Below are 17,458 nucleotides of genomic sequence, written 5' to 3' on the forward strand. Positions count from 1 at the left end.
GCCATCAAAGGATATAAACGAGAAAGAAGGAAAAATTGTAACCTTTGGGTATTACGTCGTTTTAATTATAAACAAAATAAAAAGGACTAAAGGAGAAAGAGTTGAATATCCTGTTATATCGCCGAGTAATAAAAGACGACTATTCATCCATTTGTAAGATATCGTGACTCATTGTATTAAACCTTAAACATATGCACGTGTAAGACATTATTAGAACTGTCATTACAAAAATAAATTTAGTGAAAGATGACAATGGGCGATGAGACTCCAATTACATCTCTTGTACTTCCCGTTATATTACGACCGATTTTAACTAAGGTATCGCCATATGATATCTTTATGTAATATATTAATATACACCATTAATATTAAGAAATTTCATTGAAAATCAATAATAATTTAAAGATACATATTATTTCTATTTTTATTTATATCATACATATATAAATATAATATCATATATTTTTCAATTGATATTGATTTTAGTTGGAGAGACAAAATGTTATGGCAGCTCAAACTTTGTGTACCGCACTTTCGAAAGCTGAAAACACATATCCTGGTATTATGCACGACCTAATTCTAGGAATAATACAAAGGGCTGAATTAAATCTTGACATGAATGAAAGCGTTTTACGTTTACAAGGTGCCGCATCCGATTATGACGGTAGGATCTTTTCTTTTTTTCTCTTTTCTTTCTTTTTTTTTTTTTTTTTTTTTTTTTATTTATTACGAATAAAAACTTATTTGTAGACAATCTTTTACAAAAAGTTTTAATAATTATAAATTTAAAGATTTATTATTAATATTTAAAAGATTTATAATTAAGATACATGTTACAGTTGTTGAATATCGAACTGCACGATCTGAAGATGCTTTTCAAGAATTAAATCGTAAATCTATGTCATTGAAAAGAATATTGAGTCGTATTCCGGATGAAATAACGGATCGTAAAACATTTCTTGAAACAATAAAGTAAATAATATCGTATTTCTACTTTATATATATATATATATGTATATGTATATATGTATAAATAAGATTTGATATTATAGATTAAAAATATATTTTGACATAATTCTTGCAGAGAAATTGCAAGCGCGATAAAGAAATTATTAGATGCAGTAAATGAGGTCACTGCATTTATACCTGGGTCAACGAGAAAACAAGCATTGGATCAGCGTAAAAGAGAATTTGTAAAATATAGTAAAAGGTTTAGTAATACGCTGAAGGAATACTTTAAGGAAGGGCAGTAAGTACATATATACGTTTATGCTTATAAATAATCTCATTTATAAGAACTTTGAGTGTGTGTGTGTGTGTATGTATGTTTATATACATATATATATATGTGTATGTATATATATATATGTATATTAATCAGGAAAACATTTAGGACATCAGTTTTTGGTATAAGAATTCTTATAAAATATTGTATAAATATTGTGCAATAATTCAAATCTCTTAACTTAAAGTATGATGAACATTTTGAACACATTTATCATATTCTATCACATACACTTTTATTATTATAGGTAGTAGCACCTCTTATTTAATACTTTTCTGTACAACATTGTTTCTAGTTGACACTTTGAAAATTTTAATAGAATTATAGAAGCTTATGTTAAAAGTAAATCACAATAGATTAACCTTCTTAACAGAAATTGTTTAGTCATTTTTATCCACATACTCTTTTCTTATATAGAATTTGTTGTTACTATTAGAAAATGACAGTATGTTAATTAAAATATGGATGTATACTAACTTTGATAATATTTGTGACTTTGTTATAGAGCAAATGCAGTATTTGTGAGTGCATTATATTTGATACATCAAACAAATATGATAATGCTTACAGTAAAGGATAAATGTGAATAAAAAATTCATATGACTCTCCTGGGATCATTGGTCGGTGTGATACCATAACAATAAAATAATCAATATATATATATATATATTTATATATATATATATATATATATATATATATATATATATATGGATAGATAGATATATATGTATGTAATATAATATTCTAATATTGTAGAATCTATTTGTTTGAAGATTATATTTAAATAATGTATAACGTGATAAATAGAGTACCACTATTTTATCAGTGGCTTCTAGCATACATAATTATCATACATATACATGTTAAATAAAAAAAAAAAAACTGTTGTCTTATTATTAATATTACAACTATTTATATTACATTATCGGAGATAAATTTTTGTGTCAAATGAAAAACAAATGCTTTTACTCGTGAAAATAATGAACATTTACGAAGAAAAATGTTAAAAACTTATTTAATTGATTACAAAAGAAATAAAAGTTATTTTATGAATAACGCTTGTACACAAATAGATGTATCTCTTTAGACAAAATTAGTTGTGACTATTCATGCCTTCTTTGTGTCATATCAATAACAGTGAGGAGGAATAAAGCTTAACAATAATCATGATAAAATTGCTAAAAAGAAAAAAAAAAAAAAAAAAAAAGAAAAAAAAATCGAAATACTTCAAGCACGTTTACTGTCTGAAAATGCACGCACGATACTACCTACTCCACTAATATTATATACCTTCTCGTGCCATATTAACAAGTGATTACTGCTACCTTCTGTTGGAATTTCAAATCCTCGATAAATATATTTCATTAAGACGTCCATTAAATCGCGATCTAATTGTGCTAGACAATCATCCATTTGATTAGATTTTATACTTAGAAGAACCTTCTGTGTTAAATTTCTAGCATTATCCTGAAATTCGTACATATTGAACACATTTTTTTACAATACAATATAATATTTAAGAATATTATTAACTTTTATATTATATGAAAATATTGATAGAAAAAAAAAAAAAAGGAAAAGTGATAATTAAATTACACAATAATATTATAATCAATGATTAAGAATATAAATGGATAAAGAAATTTTGAACGGAAGTATGAAAATTTGAGGTTACCTTTATCTGCTGATTTTTACATCCTAAAGGTGCTGACTTTAAAACTGATATCAATGCTTCGGCATTCTTACCCTTAAAAATATATTAAGAAAAATATTCGATTGAATTATAATTTAATTATATTAAAAATTAACATATATAAATGTACATATACGTGTTGTATACGTGTATGTATATGAAATTATGCGAGAAAGGATATTGGCTAAGAAGTGTCAGAATCTCATTTTCGTCAGGACCAGTGGGTCCCGTCGAACCCGCATCTCCATCCTCTTCCTTAAAATTATTATCACTGTATTGATCAACATCTATTTTTCGGAATGCTGACGCCGACGTATCTTTTTTACCGTCGTTTCTCGACATATCTATTATCTATACCACGTAAACCTTTCTAGGATCACGCTTGATCACGCCCGGCTTATTGCCATGCCATGACACAAAGGGTATATTATAAATCGTGGCCATCGTGACTACAGAAGCGACATCTACGTACGTGTTCCTAAAACCATCATAATTGATTTAAAGAACGACTACAGCGCTTTTTGGATAATTATTATGTCGGTAATGTAGAACTTGATTTATAAAAATTATAAATAAATATAATAGTTCTTATCTTTTATTAATCGAATCTATATTACAGTATATTTATGATTTAATAAGAAATAATTTGAAATTTATTGGAAGTTTAGTTTCTTGCCGTTTTTATTGTATCATGCTGTGTTTATGTTCTTTCGAATGGTGTTAGATCTAAACGAACGCAATGGATTGTCCGGCACTTATTAATATATTTCATACTCCTAAAATAATATGGTATCAAACGGATAATACAATTGGTATCCGTGTTATGTTACAAGACGTTAAGGACTATTTTCTTAGGGTCGAAATTGACCATTTATTTTTTAGGTATAAACAGATAATAACAACGTGAAGGTTAAAAGTTTGTTTACATTATTATCAAATCGATGTTGAGTGGAAAAAAAAAAGAAAAATGATAAAAGAATATATCTATTTTTAGCACCATATTGAACGACAAAGAATATTATCTAAGTTTGTATCTATTTGGCAGTGTGATACCAGAAAAAACTACTCATCTCAATTTGGAAAGAGAAATTAAAATCAATCTCATAAAGGCATTTAAATGTAATTTTTATAATAATATCATTGTTAATATGACTTTTAATTGATAAATGTTAACTTTAATTATATGTGATAGGGTTACCTTGGTTAAGATTATTAAATGATAAGGAAAAATTTCCTTATGTAGTTCATGATCTAGAACGTCTATATGAACCAAGTTGGAGGAAGGATGAAAAAAGGAAAATTGTTATAGATGGTAATTATATACATTTTTTCTTGTTCTTTTTTTTTTTTTTTCTTTTTTTTTTTTATATAATAAAAAAATTTTTATCGAAAACATTTTTTTTAATAATTCTATCTCGTGCTTTTGAAAACTTTAACTTTCGTAAAGTTTATTATTGTATTGTGATTTTTTTTTTTTTTTTTTTTTTTTCAATCCAGAGGAACACAAAATAGCTGAGTATCTGCGCACACAAAATATTTTACCCGATGATGAATATACCAACGATGAAGATTCCGATGAATGGCTAGACAATGAAATGCTAGATGATTTATTGTTTTAATACATTTATTACTAGCCGAAAAGATATAACCTTTTTTTTAAAAAAGACATTATTTAATTTACATTTGTCAATGTGATTACAATAGAATTTTAATCTTTTAAATCTACAATTTATTAGAATGCTCGATTAATGATATTCAATCTGCGAGAAATGTTTTTCTTTATATGAAAAATATTTTATTTGCAATATACGGTTTCATTAAATGTTTATATTTGAATAAGTTACAAGAAAAAAAAAAATCTCTAACATCAGTATTATTTTTTTTTCTTATAAATATTTTTATTACCAAAGATTAGATTCATATTGTTTGAAAAAATTTAAGTGAACATTTGTTATACATTCGTGAGAGATTAAAGAATATTTTGAAAGCATATTTAAACATTTATAAATATTTTTATATTTATATTAAGATGTGAGAATGAAAACAAAAAAAAAAAGAAAAAGAGAAAATGGAAAGAAATTATAACACAATTTTATTATTTTTTTTTTTCAAATAATTTAATAAAAATTGTGAATATATAGAACCTGTATATCATTTCTCAACATATGTCTTTTATCAATAATGCTTGTCGTAAGTATGACTAATATAATTAATTAACAAAAAAAATGTTACAATTAATGTGGACAATTAATTATTACATACAATTTAAATCAAAAATCTTATTTTTGTATTAAGCAAAAAAGTGAAATAGCTATTAAAAGTAACAGATTAGAATACATTATTAAAAATAATGTATATCTTTATAATAATGTATTCTAATAAAAGTTAATAAAATAATCTAAAAGTGATAATACTTATGTGATTGTCAATAAAAACAATCATTTTATATAATCTATTAGTCGAGGAACTATTAGAATGTTGGTATTCAATATAAATGCTAAATATTTGTTTGTATATCGCATTATACAATATTTGCATATAACTCCTTATAACGTAATGGAATATATTGTTTTGTGTGAGACGTATTATATAAAGTAAAGATACTACAAATATGACTATCATATATCCCTGCAAAGTATACCTTAAAATTTGAATATAATTTTATGTAATATATATATGTATATATATATATATTACATAAAATCATCATTTATACAAGCAATCACTATAAACGTAGAAATAACATATATATATTAATGAAAAGAATAAATGACGCTTCATTGGTGAACATATATAAGAATAGAGAATATATTCATGAGATTATATTATTTTGACTACTTTCTAATAGCTATTTGAACAATTTATTTTAACATTCTTATATATTTAACTTTATTTAAATAATTATTGTTCAATAAATTATTATTATTATAAACTAAATATATGATAAATATTATTTCAAATATATTTATTCAAAAAGTATTTTGCAATTTGAACGTAAAGAAAAAAGAAAAAGAAAAAAAAAACTGAAACGATACATAAATTAATATCTTTTGTTGTAATGCTAATATAAGAATTTTCTTTGGTACTGATGATTCGTAGAAATGAGAAGATTATTTAAATGCCTTTATAAAGAGATTTTTGTAAAGTTGTCATAGAAGAATTTAAATTAATATATATATATATTTTTTTTTTGATATTAATGAAATGAAAAAAATAAATTATTTTAATATCTTATATTGAATTAAAAAAATTAATTCGAAAGAATTAAGATACGATCATTTTTCTTATTAAACGAAACTAAGTTAGATTGAGAAATGAAATATTAATGATTACAATTAATAAGAAATATTTTGAAAAAAAAGAAAAAAAAAGAAAAGAAAAAAAAAAAAGAAAAAAAAAAAAGAAAAAAAGATTACACTTTCATAGCTACATCCCAATAACAATATTTATAATAATACTGTCATTGTTGAAAAAACAAGACGAATATAAATATCAGAGATTACATGATATAGTATTTTAAGATTCTCTAAGCTATACATATATATGTAGACATATATATATAAAAGCTTTATATATGTGTATGTGTGTACCTGTGTGTACATATATATATATATATATATATATATATATATAAATTATTATAATTTATTTATCTTTAAATTTAACTGGCACCTTCCAACGAAAGTCTTTGATTAATATTCTCTACTCTTACTTTCATTTCCCTGAGTATATCCTCAGCTAGATTATCGACAGTTGTATATCTAACTTTGAAGAAATTAAATATATCTATGAGAAATTCTATTATCTGATCTCTAAAAAATTGGCAGGTAGATTTTAGGCTTCCCTCGGGACCTAGGAATCCCCAAACAAGTACCGGTGTTATTTGTTCAGAAATGAAATAGAAATGAGCTAAGAAACCTTTATCATATTTTAACATTTGTCTTTTGCCCATCAGCATAGACCATACAGCAGTTCCTACGGCCTTAAACATAAGATATAAATATTGTCAAATTGTCAAATAAAATTCATTTGATTAAAATAATTTAATTTTTTTTTCTTTTTTTTTATATTTTTTTAACTCACCGTTTCTCTAAAACTCGCGGATATCCATCTATTTTGTAATATTGCCTTGATGGACGATGGTGGTTTCTCGACTTCCTCGAAGGCATCTAATAGTATAAAGTCAATTAATACGTCATAAAAATTAATACATTTGACACCACGGTTAAATAACTCTTCCTCGATCATATTACTGTTACTTGGATTGTGTAAGAATTCCAACATCCGTTCGTAATGCGTCAGATAATCCTTAGGATCCTAAAAAGGAGAGAGAGAGAAAAAAAGAAAAAAAAAAAAGAAAAAGAAAATTATTATCGAGCTTCATGATTATATGTATGTATATATATATATATATATATATCTTGTTCTCTTTTCGTCATACTTCATATAGATCATAAGATACATACTCTATCGGCATAAATAATTAAATCGCTGATAATTTGACGGCCAATATCAGCTATCCAAATGGTGGTCGATTGTGTGTCGAACAGTTTCGTGTAAGCTTGACGAAGACAGTATACTTTAGCCAAGTATTCAACATCGGAGCCACATTTTACCAATTCCGTATGTAATCGCCTGCAATGCAGTGTTCATATAAAATTCGATATTTTTTCGTGTTAAAAAGTATCGCAAAAAAAAGAAGAAAAAAAAAAAGGAAGAAAGAAAAGAAGAAAAAAATTAAGATCTTCAATATGTGTATATGTGTGTGTGCATATAAGTCCTATGTACATACATATATATAAATGTATATATATATATATATACCTGCAGGGAATGCCTTTATCCTCGTGTTGTTTTAACGCTGCATGATATAATTTTTGCCTCTCGAAATGTGGAAAAAGTTCGGAAAATTCTTCGAATTCACGTAAATCAGCTACCTGCAAAGAAAACGATCGAAATTCTAAATAATAAATATAAAATAGTTGTAAAGAGATGTACGAGATGTAACAGAGTGGACGAGTGTGAAATTATATTTAAAAGGGAAAAAAAAGAAGTAAAAAAAAATAAAAAAATAAAAAAATAAAATAAAAAAAAATTTTTTTAAATAAAAAAAAAATGGAGAATACATGTTTCTTTTGTTCTCTCATCTCTCATATCTATTTTCCTTTAATCGTTTATCATTTAATATCATTTACATAATAGAAATAAGATGAAACATATAAATGTACCCACGTTATTAAAATTTCAAAATTCCCAAGGTGTTATGTAATAGGTAAAATCTCGGGATAAAAATTCTACTTTAGAATATTTGAGATCGCAGTGAGAGAAGAGGAAGAAAAAATTAAAAAAAAAAAAGAAAGAAGAAAGAAGAAAAAGAGAGAAAAAGAAGAAGAAGAAGAAGAAGAGACAAGGGATATCTCAATAAAGTTGATTTGAGTTCTGAATGAAGATTTAAAATCTGTCCTTACGAGTGTAACAAAAAAGAAAAGAAAATGTAAAAGAAAGAAAGAAAGAAAGAAAGAAAGAAAGAAAAAACGTAAAGCGATTATTCGCGTCCATTCATTGTCATAGTAATCGTACATGGAGATTATTTTCCCCCTTCGCCATCATCATTCGTTGGTATTCTACGCAAAGAGGTAGAACGACAACGTACCAAGTCATCGTCCCCAAGCGTAGGAGGAAGAATTAGAAGAGAAGGAGGAGGAAGAGGAGAAGGAGGAGGATGAGGAGGTGATATGCTCACGGGAAAGGCTTTAGAAGATGAGGGCTGCCCCGTACACACAGAAAGGGGAACGAACGACATCCATGGACGAGAAGAGTGCACGGTGGTATCTTCCGCATTCCAAAACATGAAATTCATAGAACGCCTCCCGTCTGTTATATACTCTTTTACGAGAAGAAATGTAATGGATCGATATTTAACCGGTTAACAAAATTATTAATGTATAATCAATTTCTCTAATACGGGCAAGATTAAATCAATTAGTTATCTTTTCTTCTTTTCTTCGTTTCTTTCTTTCTTTTTTTTTTTCTTTTTTTTATTATTTTTTTTGATCATCATTCCATATATGTGTATATATATATATATATTTTTTATTTTTATTTATTTTTTTTACTCTTTTTTTTCGATCATCATTCTATATGTGTGTGTATATGTGTGTATATATATATATATATTTTTTTTTTTTCGGTACAGATTTGAGATTTGTGTATTTCCCCTGTTGATATATTATATCTATATCCCCCTGCGAACTGCCGACCGTGAACATATGAATTTAATAGTTTATGATGAAAGTAGGAAAAAAAGAAAAAAAGAGAAGAAAAGGAAGAAGTATACGTTAAGAAGAAAGAAGAATAACGTCAATCTTGTCTTCTTCGATTCTCTTCTCTTCTTTCTCCAATGATTCTGAAGAATTTTCTCTCTCTCTCTCTCTCTCTCTCTCTCTCTCTCTCTCTCTCTCTTTCGTCTCTCTCTTCACTTTCATCCTCCTTCACCCGTCATATCAACGTCATTTCGTATCAATTCCATTCCTTTTATCTCTCTCTCTCTCTCTCTCTCTCTCTCTCTCTCTCTCTTTCTCTCATGCTTTATTTTCACACTTCGCGCTTTATAACTTTATTCGTCGTCATCGGCCTCATAATCGTCGTTGTCGTCGTTGTCGTCGTTGTCGTCGTTGTCGTCGTTGTCGTCGTTGTCGTCGTTGTCGTCGTTGTTGTTATTATTGTGTAAAAAAAAAAAAAGAAAAAAAAATCAAAACGTGAAATTAAAGACAACAGGAGAAATAAAATCGGTTTATTATAATGTCCCGTTATAATCTATTATTTGGAAGAATAGATTTGTTAACTCTAATTGTGCACACCTGAAAGTAATTTTTAATTTGTGCATTTCGAATGTGCTACATTCTCTAGGCCACTTTGAACAGCTGTCATTTATACTGAATGAATAATTTTAATATCGAAAAACTTCTTTCACATTCTTTGAAGCTTCGAAAATAATAATTAGTAAGATTTGAAAACGCATTTTCGACTTTGACGTTACAAAAAAAAAAAAAAAAAAAAAAAAAAGTACTCAAATGGTCGTTAAAAAAAGTACACTTATTTTGAAATATACAAACGTAACTTATTTTGAGAAGGAATAAGTACTCAATTATTCCATCAATTACCATTATTTTCTATTTTCTTTTATTTTTCCTTTTTTTTCTTTCTTCCATTCATTTCATCAAAATATTATTTCATGATTATGATATGACGAAAAAGGAAACAAAAAAAAAAAAGAAAAGGAAGAAAAGAAAAGAAGAAAAATAAAAGTAAAAGTGAGATAACAAATATCCTTGTGGGGTTATGTGAAAACTTACCCCGTCTCGTGCTGATTCAAACGATTCTGGCGAAGAGGCGGCATCAGCTTTTTCCTTTCCGGATATTCGCATTCCCATGTTGGATTGATGGCGACTCTCTAAGCTTTCCTGGCTATCATCACGAAACAGCACCGAGTGCTATGACATAAAAAGAGAAGATATACATATATACATACGTACATACATACATACAGTATGTATGAGAGAGACAGCACATACATAGAGACATTCACATGGATATTGTTTCGCTAGCGTAAAAAAAATGAATTCAGAGAGAAAGGACAGCAATTGTGACGTATTCGAAGTGACGGTAGACGGGTAGAATAATAGTGATTCTTTTTTCGCCAGTGCCAACGGTATTCCAACGAGACGAACAATTATAATGAAATAGTATAGAGGATAAGCAAGGTGGAGGTGGAGGAGAAGGTAAAGGATGAGGAAATAATACCTGATCGATGAATAGAAGCTCCGCGTGATTCTGGATTTGATAACCCATGTCAAGCAGATCTTGAACGTCCTGCGTAAATGCAGCATCCGCGTTTGATGGCAGAGCAAGGGCATCGTTACTTAGAGTAGAACTAAACGCTGTGAGTGCGTCCTCCCAACAATAGAGTGCCTTCTCTAATGCCTCCAAACCTGTGTAACATTATCGTCATTATAATCACGATCATTATCGTCATAAGCATCGTCATTGTCATTGTTATTGTCTTTGTTCATTGATTTCTATTCCGTTTAACCATGTTTGTAAGCTTTATCGATAATCCCTTTTATACGGGAGCAACCTTTTTCCATTGAATTAAACGTATATAATCATCCCTATATCCTATCTCTTCAAACTTGTCTACGACTTTTTTATTTTGAACTTTAAATTAACTCGATATATGTATATATGTGTGTATGTGTGTGTGTGTGTGTGTGTGTGTCACTGTGCGCGCAGATTTCTTTCACTTTTTTATTTAGCTTTTTTTTTATTAAAGGGGTTGTTGTATATAAACTTAGAAAGTTCAGAACAATAAAGAAAGAGAGAGGAAAAAAAGGAAGGAACAATCACAAATCGATCTTCCAGAAAAAAAAAAGAAAGAAAAAAGAAAAGAGAAAGAGAAAAAACTTTTTATTCAATAGCATTATATCGATTAAGAATATTATTGGAAAAATATTGTCGAAGTATTGCGTATTTTAAACTTTAAGTGATATTTTCTCAAAACTACTTACGTACGTTTTTTTTTTCTTTTTTTCCCTTTTTAAATGAAATTTGAGCAGAATTATTTCTCATGTCATTATTTGATCTTCATTACGGAAATTTTTTATCGAACGTCGCAGCATGATATATTCAATCATTTTTTTTTCTTTCTCTTTTATTTTGTTTTGTTTGAAAATAAATTGAAAATCTGTGTCTTCGTGAAGGGGCCGAATTTTTAAAAATGTATTTCAAGGACTTTTTGGATTTTTTTACTGTTATTTCTGATAATAACCCGAAGAGATATTATTCGTACCGCAAACGCTGTAAAAAATCATTCCGCTTGACCCGACATCGATAATACCAAAAACACGAGTTGTCGCACGTATTTAATGATTTTTTTTTTTTTATAATTAAGATAAAATGCATAAAGAAAAATCATAAAAATTGCCATTTTCTTATTTATTTTGTTTTTTTTATTGTTTTATATTTTTTGAATCATTCAAGTGTACGTAAATGTTTTAAAGTTAACGTCTATTATTAAAATTGCAAAAGAAATTTTTGTTCGATATAATTTTCATTAAAATACATTTTTCAATTTATAATCGTATCCGAAATATATTTCATTCATCATTGAAAGATCGTACTTTTAACTGGGTGTGTAACTAAAAAAGTGAAAGTACTTTTTTGAAAGATTTCGTAAGGCATTCATCGTTCAGATCGAAGACGCTAAGTAATAAAAAGAAGGAAAAGATAAGGTTTTTGTATAACGGGTATGTTTAAAGTTTATTAATATTCATTAGAAGCGAATGAAGTAATATGGAGGAATGTGGATTCCTTGTGCTTTCGAGAATGTCAAGATATCAACGGGATTCACAGAGTACTCACGTGAATGGTAAAATCTATATACATATGTATGTATAAATGAGAAATTATCGAAAAAAAAAAAAAAAAAAAAAAATTCAAACCGTTTAACCAGGATCAACAAAGGAATGTCGCTTACGAGACCTACTTTTTTTTTCAAACATCTTGTATCTCATATATCCAAAAGTATTTATTTTTTGTACTAAAATCGTCGATCGTTCATCAATTTTTATTACATTACACATTATATACTATATATACTATATAAATTAAATCGATTTTAATTATTCATAAATTTACGATAATTATATAATTAATATAAATAAATAATTTATTTAAAATTTAATTTATTACTAAGAAATTATTTTTTCGATTTAAATTAATGTTCATAATTTGTTTTTTTTTTATAATACATTCGTCAAGATATCATCAATTTGTACATCTCTGATGAATATTTTTAAATATAAAATTATTAAATAAATTTTCATCAATGAAATTATTTCATTATATATAATGTCGTTAAATATTTTACATTAAAGTCGTCAAGCATTATTTGAAATTAATATCAGTGATATAGATTACATTTCAGAGATCGTAAATAAATCGATATCGCAAACAAATTAATCGTATGCGATCTTTATAATAAGAATAACAATCGAATTTAATATATTTCGAAATTCTCCTGTAGTCTATTATATACGTAACCATTTATGTACGTATATATATATATATACAACAAACTTCTCTCATTGTAATAATATTTGGCCAGAGGGCAGCAATGTGCAATTCATGAGTGCAGCTGTACACAGAGAGATTTGCACCCCTCAATGGTGGAGATTGCTTTGGTTTCAACTGGGGTCCAGATAAGATATTTCCTACCCCCAGAGCAGGGTGCAAGTTGTGCACGGTAGTAAACCCTAACGACGAAGGTTTATTTATCCATCCTCTCTGATCGATAAAATTTCTTGACCAACGCAAGAGAGAGAGGGGGGGGAGGGGGAGAGAGGGAGGGAGAAGAAGAAAGATATTAATTATTTTGCAAGGAATACGAACGTCCTTATAAACGATAAAAGCTATCTAAAAATACGTTTAATTTCTATCTTAACGCAATAATCGATCATAGCGCTCTATAGGTCGATCCATTTGCACTGCCTTTTAATCGGTCCATGAAAATTAAAGTTAATTGATCTTCCGGAAATAATTTACTCTTCGATAAACTCGTTATCGAGTGTCCTAATGGATCTCTAAAAGATTTATCGAGCGAGTAAATCTATGCTTTAATATATCTTTTTTTTATCGTTGATCTTATGTTAGAAAAAGAAAAAAAAAAAGAAAAAGGAAAAAAAAACTACACCTAATCGATCGAGGATACAGGATCGAAAATAATTGTTCGAGATCCAATGAAATAGTTGTTTTATTTTCGAAATAAAAACAAATATGACGTAACGATTTGTAACACGTTTATATTTACGTTAACGCGTTAGTACGTGATATTCTTTAAATAAACTTTGCAGCAACAGGTTTACTTTTCTTTTTTTAGATTCTACCGATTGGACGCCCTTTCAATCGATTATCGCAGATAAAAGCGAGATCCTTTGGCTTTATATCCTTTGCATTTGTCAAGGTGTGCATCACAGAAACTGAAATATCACAGGATACATGTATGTACGTACGTAATTGGAGAAGGTTTAATCGTAAAACTAACATCTATATATATATAAGCTACATATACAATGTAAAGAGTATATATATATATACACATATATGTACACATACATGTTATTGCATAATGAAGCCAACACATAAAGACATACCATTCACGCTTGAGCTCTACCACTATATCTTAAAGAAACCAAATGCGACTCGGCGCCAGACTCAGCCATTTTTGTTTTAGTAACTATCCATTCCGTGCTAACGCGAACTTATGTTATTACGTAACATTTACATAAAATCTGAAGGTTTACAATAGATAGAATTGATACGTTTAATTGGAAAAGTCGATTCGAATGCCAAACGAAAATACAAATCTAACGACAATATCGTTTGGAATGATGGACCATTTAAAACGAAATAGATCGTTATTATTGGTGAAACGAATTATGGAACGCCCGTAATGTGGATTTAAATTATTTTCTTAAAAAAAAAAAAGAAAAGAAAAAGAATATGTTACGTAAGAAAAACCAAAGGTCGATAACGGGTCTCCAAAAAAAAAAAATCCATTTCCAATATCGTACTCGTTCAATCGACATAAATAACTTGGAACTCAAATATTACATATGTATTTGTTTGCACGATGTTCGAGAAAGCGAGAGATTAATAAATCTCGTTGGATATGCTTGATCAATAGTTATATTTTAAATCTACGCTTACATTGTATCAAAAATATATCAAATATCTCTTAAATTTTGACTGATGAATAAAACAAGAATAATGATAAAAAAGAAGAGGAAGAAAATGACAAATTTATTCCTTTCTCATTTCGATCTTGTCAGAGACAGACAAGCGAGCGAACGAACAAACGAACGAACAAACAAACAAACAAACAAACAAACAAACAAACATCCGAACATTGTAGATTTTTCTGATCACTAAAAAAGGATTTCATCTCAAAGGGAATGTAACTTCAAAACAAATGTTTAATCTCGCTAAATCATTTTACGGAATGAGGAAAAGGGAAAGGGGGTAGGAAGTAGATAAATGAAAACTAATAGATATATATATATACAATCTGAGAAGTAGGAGAATCGACAACAAGAATATTAGGAAAAGACGATTGAGAGAAGAGGAAGAGGAAATCGAAGTGAAGGATCAAACGAGGAGGATCAAAGAATGCATTTTCGCTGCTTTGGAGAAATTAGGGCTAAAACGTTTGTGGTGTATGACGGACAACGGGAAGATCTCGAAAGCTTTTGAGATCCTGACGTTTCCCATAACGCATTTCCTCTTCTTCGTTTTCTTCTTTCCCCTTCTCCTCTTCCTCGCCTTCCTCCCTATCGGCCAATATAACCCTGACATTATCAAATCTCCCTACTTCTTCTTTCCCCCTCCCCTCAAACCCGTTCCTCCCATTTGCAGCTTCGAAACCTTGCCGGCACTTAAAGCAGCAAGGAAGGCTACCCTCGAACGTTCGGCTCCGCGATGCTGCCGGATGGTCGGCATCAATAATACCGAGAGGTGACGTAATGTTTTCGGCGGCACGGCATTGGACGAGTTGGCGTCCAATGGGTAAGGGTCGATACTGTTGGTGGAGAGAGAGAGAGAGAGAGAGAGAGAGAGAGAGAGAGAGAGAGAGAGAGAGAGAGAGAGAGAGAGAGAGAGGGAGAGAGAGAGAGAGAGGGAGAGAGAGAGAAAGAGAGAGAGAGAGGGAGAGAGAGAGAAAGCACGGGGATACGTGCGCGCTCTGTCCTCTCTCTCTCTCTCTCTCTCTCTTCGTGCTAGCTCGTGCTACATCGCGAGCTACTATACAGGGTGAGTTAACTAACGTCCGTATGTTGAAATATCGTTTTTTCCGATAGGAGAAATTCTCTCTAAAGCACTATATACGTGTATATACGAATTTGTATTCATTTCGTGATATAAACGAGTAAATAAATAAAAAAAAAAACAAAAAAAAAATGAAACAATCGCAATTTCTCGAAAAAAAGAAAAAAGAATAAATAAATAAATGAAAAGACTATTATTCTCATATTAGATATTCACGGCAATTCAATTTTTTGTAATTATTGTTATAATAAAGAAAGAAAAGAAAGTAGAAAGGAGAGAGGCAGAGAGAAATAAGAAGAAAAAAAAAGAAGGACAAGAAGGAGAAAAAGGAAGAAAAAAAAATATTAAAAAGAAAAGAAAAAAAAAGAAAAAAAAACATGTACGGACATTACGATGACTCACCCTATACCTATACCTACCGTCCTTAACGAAGGCCGTGGCGCGGTGCAGCGCATCGCAAGACCATGTCGTAAGCGCGTAAGAGCGCGCCGAGCGACTGTACAGGTCGCCGCTGTAACGCGCCCGTAAAAGCTACCCCTCCCCCCACCCCACTACCTTGGGATTCTCGCTCTCTCTCTTTCTCTTTCTAACGTCTCCTGGCAGGCTAGGCGCACTGGCGTCGAACGACGCCGCGAGGACGGACGCCAAAGGGAGGGGAGAATGCTCGTGCATATGTCGAGAGAACGACAGAGATAGAGAGATACAGATATATATATAATAGAGAGAGAGAGAAAGAGAAAGAGAAAGAGAGAGAGAGAGAGAGGGTGAAGGTGCAGACTGCGCACGACGAGGATATGAGAATTCGATGGTGGGGGTAGAGTCGGGTTGGTAGATAGGCCAGAAGGGAGAGAGGATGGAAAAGTGAGGGCTGGTAAAGGGTGGGGGGGTTGAGAGCGCGAGAGACCCGCTCCTCGCAGTGGCGTCAGTTATTCGGATTACCGATCGTCGTACGGTATACTTGTTCTCTCTCTTTCCCCTTTTTTTCTCTCTCTTCAAAATTTTCTCGCTCTCTTTCTCAATCATTTACTCACACATATACACACATACATATACGATCATTCCTTCAGTCACTCTCATATCACGTACTCTCATGTACTTTCTATCTTTCTCTCTCTCTTTCTCTTCTCTCTCTCTCTATCTCTATCTCTCGATCTCTTGATCTTTATAATCTCTCGATCTCTTCTTTATTACAAACGTGTATATATATATATATATATAATATACACTGCGTTTGTGCCCTACCGGTGTGTACACGGTAGTAGTATACTCGGGGTCATATATTCGAGAGAAGAGACAGAGAGAAAAAAGAAAGACAGAGAAAGAGAGAGAGAGAGTGAGAGTGTGAGAGTGTGTGTGTGTGAGAGAGAAAGAGAGAGAGAGGAAGAGAGAGGGAGGGACGAACATTGGTTGTATTTTAAACGCGCACGAGACATTCACTGGTGATATACCTTCTTATCGTTGTAGAAGAGAGACGACGTGTTACGCGGATTTGACAGAGAGTATATATAATGAGAGATATCTGCGTGGATCATTTGTGACAGGTAGAAAAAGAATATAATAAAGAAAATAAATAAATAAGAAACAAGAGAAGGAAAGGA

At 29.9% G+C, this 17,458-nt stretch overlaps 5 protein-coding genes across 11 annotated transcripts in view; 3 read left to right on the forward strand and 2 right to left on the reverse strand.

The window, feature by feature from the left end:
• Positions 1-3,495, forward strand: Ccm3 (programmed cell death protein 10 Ccm3). Of its 4 annotated transcripts, XM_085656545.1 has the most exons (6): positions 3-153; positions 241-318; positions 487-664; positions 840-972; positions 1,085-1,249; positions 1,791-1,941. In XM_085656545.1, exons 2-6 carry the CDS (start codon positions 247-249, stop codon positions 1,873-1,875), a joined length of 633 nt encoding a protein of 210 aa, XP_085512671.1. In that variant the 5' UTR covers positions 3-153; positions 241-246; the 3' UTR covers positions 1,876-1,941. The 4 variants fall into 4 exon arrangements, with proteins under 4 accessions (XP_085512672.1, XP_035734764.1, XP_085512671.1 ...); XM_085656546.1 differs by lacking the exon at positions 1,791-1,941 and adding an exon at positions 3,356-3,495 and having other exon boundaries at positions 1-318; XM_035878871.2 differs by having other exon boundaries at positions 2-318; positions 1,791-1,940.
• Arpc5 (Actin-related protein 2/3 complex, subunit 5) lies at positions 2,217-3,402 on the reverse strand. The gene is made up of 3 exons (XM_035878875.2): positions 3,163-3,402; positions 2,964-3,036; positions 2,217-2,755 (listed from the first exon to the last, which is right to left on the reverse strand). Exons 1-3 carry the CDS (start codon positions 3,321-3,323, stop codon positions 2,516-2,518), a joined length of 474 nt encoding a protein of 157 aa, XP_035734768.1. The 5' UTR covers positions 3,324-3,402; the 3' UTR covers positions 2,217-2,515.
• Positions 3,398-4,915, forward strand: LOC118447214 (putative ATP-dependent RNA helicase TDRD12). 3 transcript variants are annotated; one of them, XM_085656548.1, is made up of 5 exons: positions 3,398-3,521; positions 3,706-3,863; positions 3,976-4,100; positions 4,174-4,293; positions 4,479-4,910. In XM_085656548.1, exons 2-5 carry the CDS (start codon positions 3,721-3,723, stop codon positions 4,598-4,600), a joined length of 510 nt encoding a protein of 169 aa, XP_085512674.1. In that variant the 5' UTR covers positions 3,398-3,521; positions 3,706-3,720; the 3' UTR covers positions 4,601-4,910. The 3 variants fall into 3 exon arrangements, with proteins under 3 accessions (XP_085512674.1, XP_035734767.1, XP_035734765.1); XM_035878874.2 differs by lacking the exon at positions 3,398-3,521 and having other exon boundaries at positions 3,579-3,863; positions 4,027-4,100; positions 4,479-4,915; XM_035878872.2 differs by lacking the exon at positions 3,398-3,521 and having other exon boundaries at positions 3,585-3,863; positions 4,479-4,903.
• A 1,656-nt stretch (positions 4,916-6,571) lies between these two features.
• Positions 6,572-17,458, reverse strand: part of Miga (mitoguardin) — a 34,069-nt gene continuing 23,182 nt past the window's right edge. Inside the window, exons 4-9 of the mRNA XM_035878866.2 lie at positions 10,785-10,972; positions 10,337-10,474; positions 7,806-7,918; positions 7,448-7,616; positions 7,065-7,298; positions 6,572-6,963 (exon numbers count right to left, since the gene is read on the reverse strand). Coding sequence (XP_035734759.1) covers positions 6,643-6,963; positions 7,065-7,298; positions 7,448-7,616; positions 7,806-7,918; positions 10,337-10,474; positions 10,785-10,972 — 1,163 coding nt within the window. The 3' untranslated portion in view covers positions 6,572-6,642. The remainder of the gene's footprint in view (positions 6,964-7,064; positions 7,299-7,447; positions 7,617-7,805; positions 7,919-10,336; positions 10,475-10,784; positions 10,973-17,458) is intronic.
• Positions 16,792-17,458, forward strand: part of uzip (beta-pore-forming protein unzipped) — a 22,325-nt gene continuing 21,658 nt past the window's right edge. The window contains exons 1-2 of one of the 2 annotated variants that reach the window (XM_035878868.2): positions 16,792-16,812; positions 17,325-17,458. The exon at positions 17,325-17,458 is cut by the window's right edge and continues 264 nt beyond it. The gene's annotated coding sequence lies outside the window, so the exon portion shown is untranslated. Of the gene's footprint in view, positions 16,813-16,838 lie in introns of those variants that run through there. The other variant, XM_085656362.1, reaches the window with a different exon arrangement.

This window comes from Vespa mandarinia, chromosome 4, assembly GCF_050613455.1.
Source record: "Vespa mandarinia isolate Hongniang chromosome 4, ASM5061345v1, whole genome shotgun sequence".
NCBI lineage: Eukaryota > Metazoa > Arthropoda > Insecta > Hymenoptera > Vespidae > Vespa > Vespa mandarinia.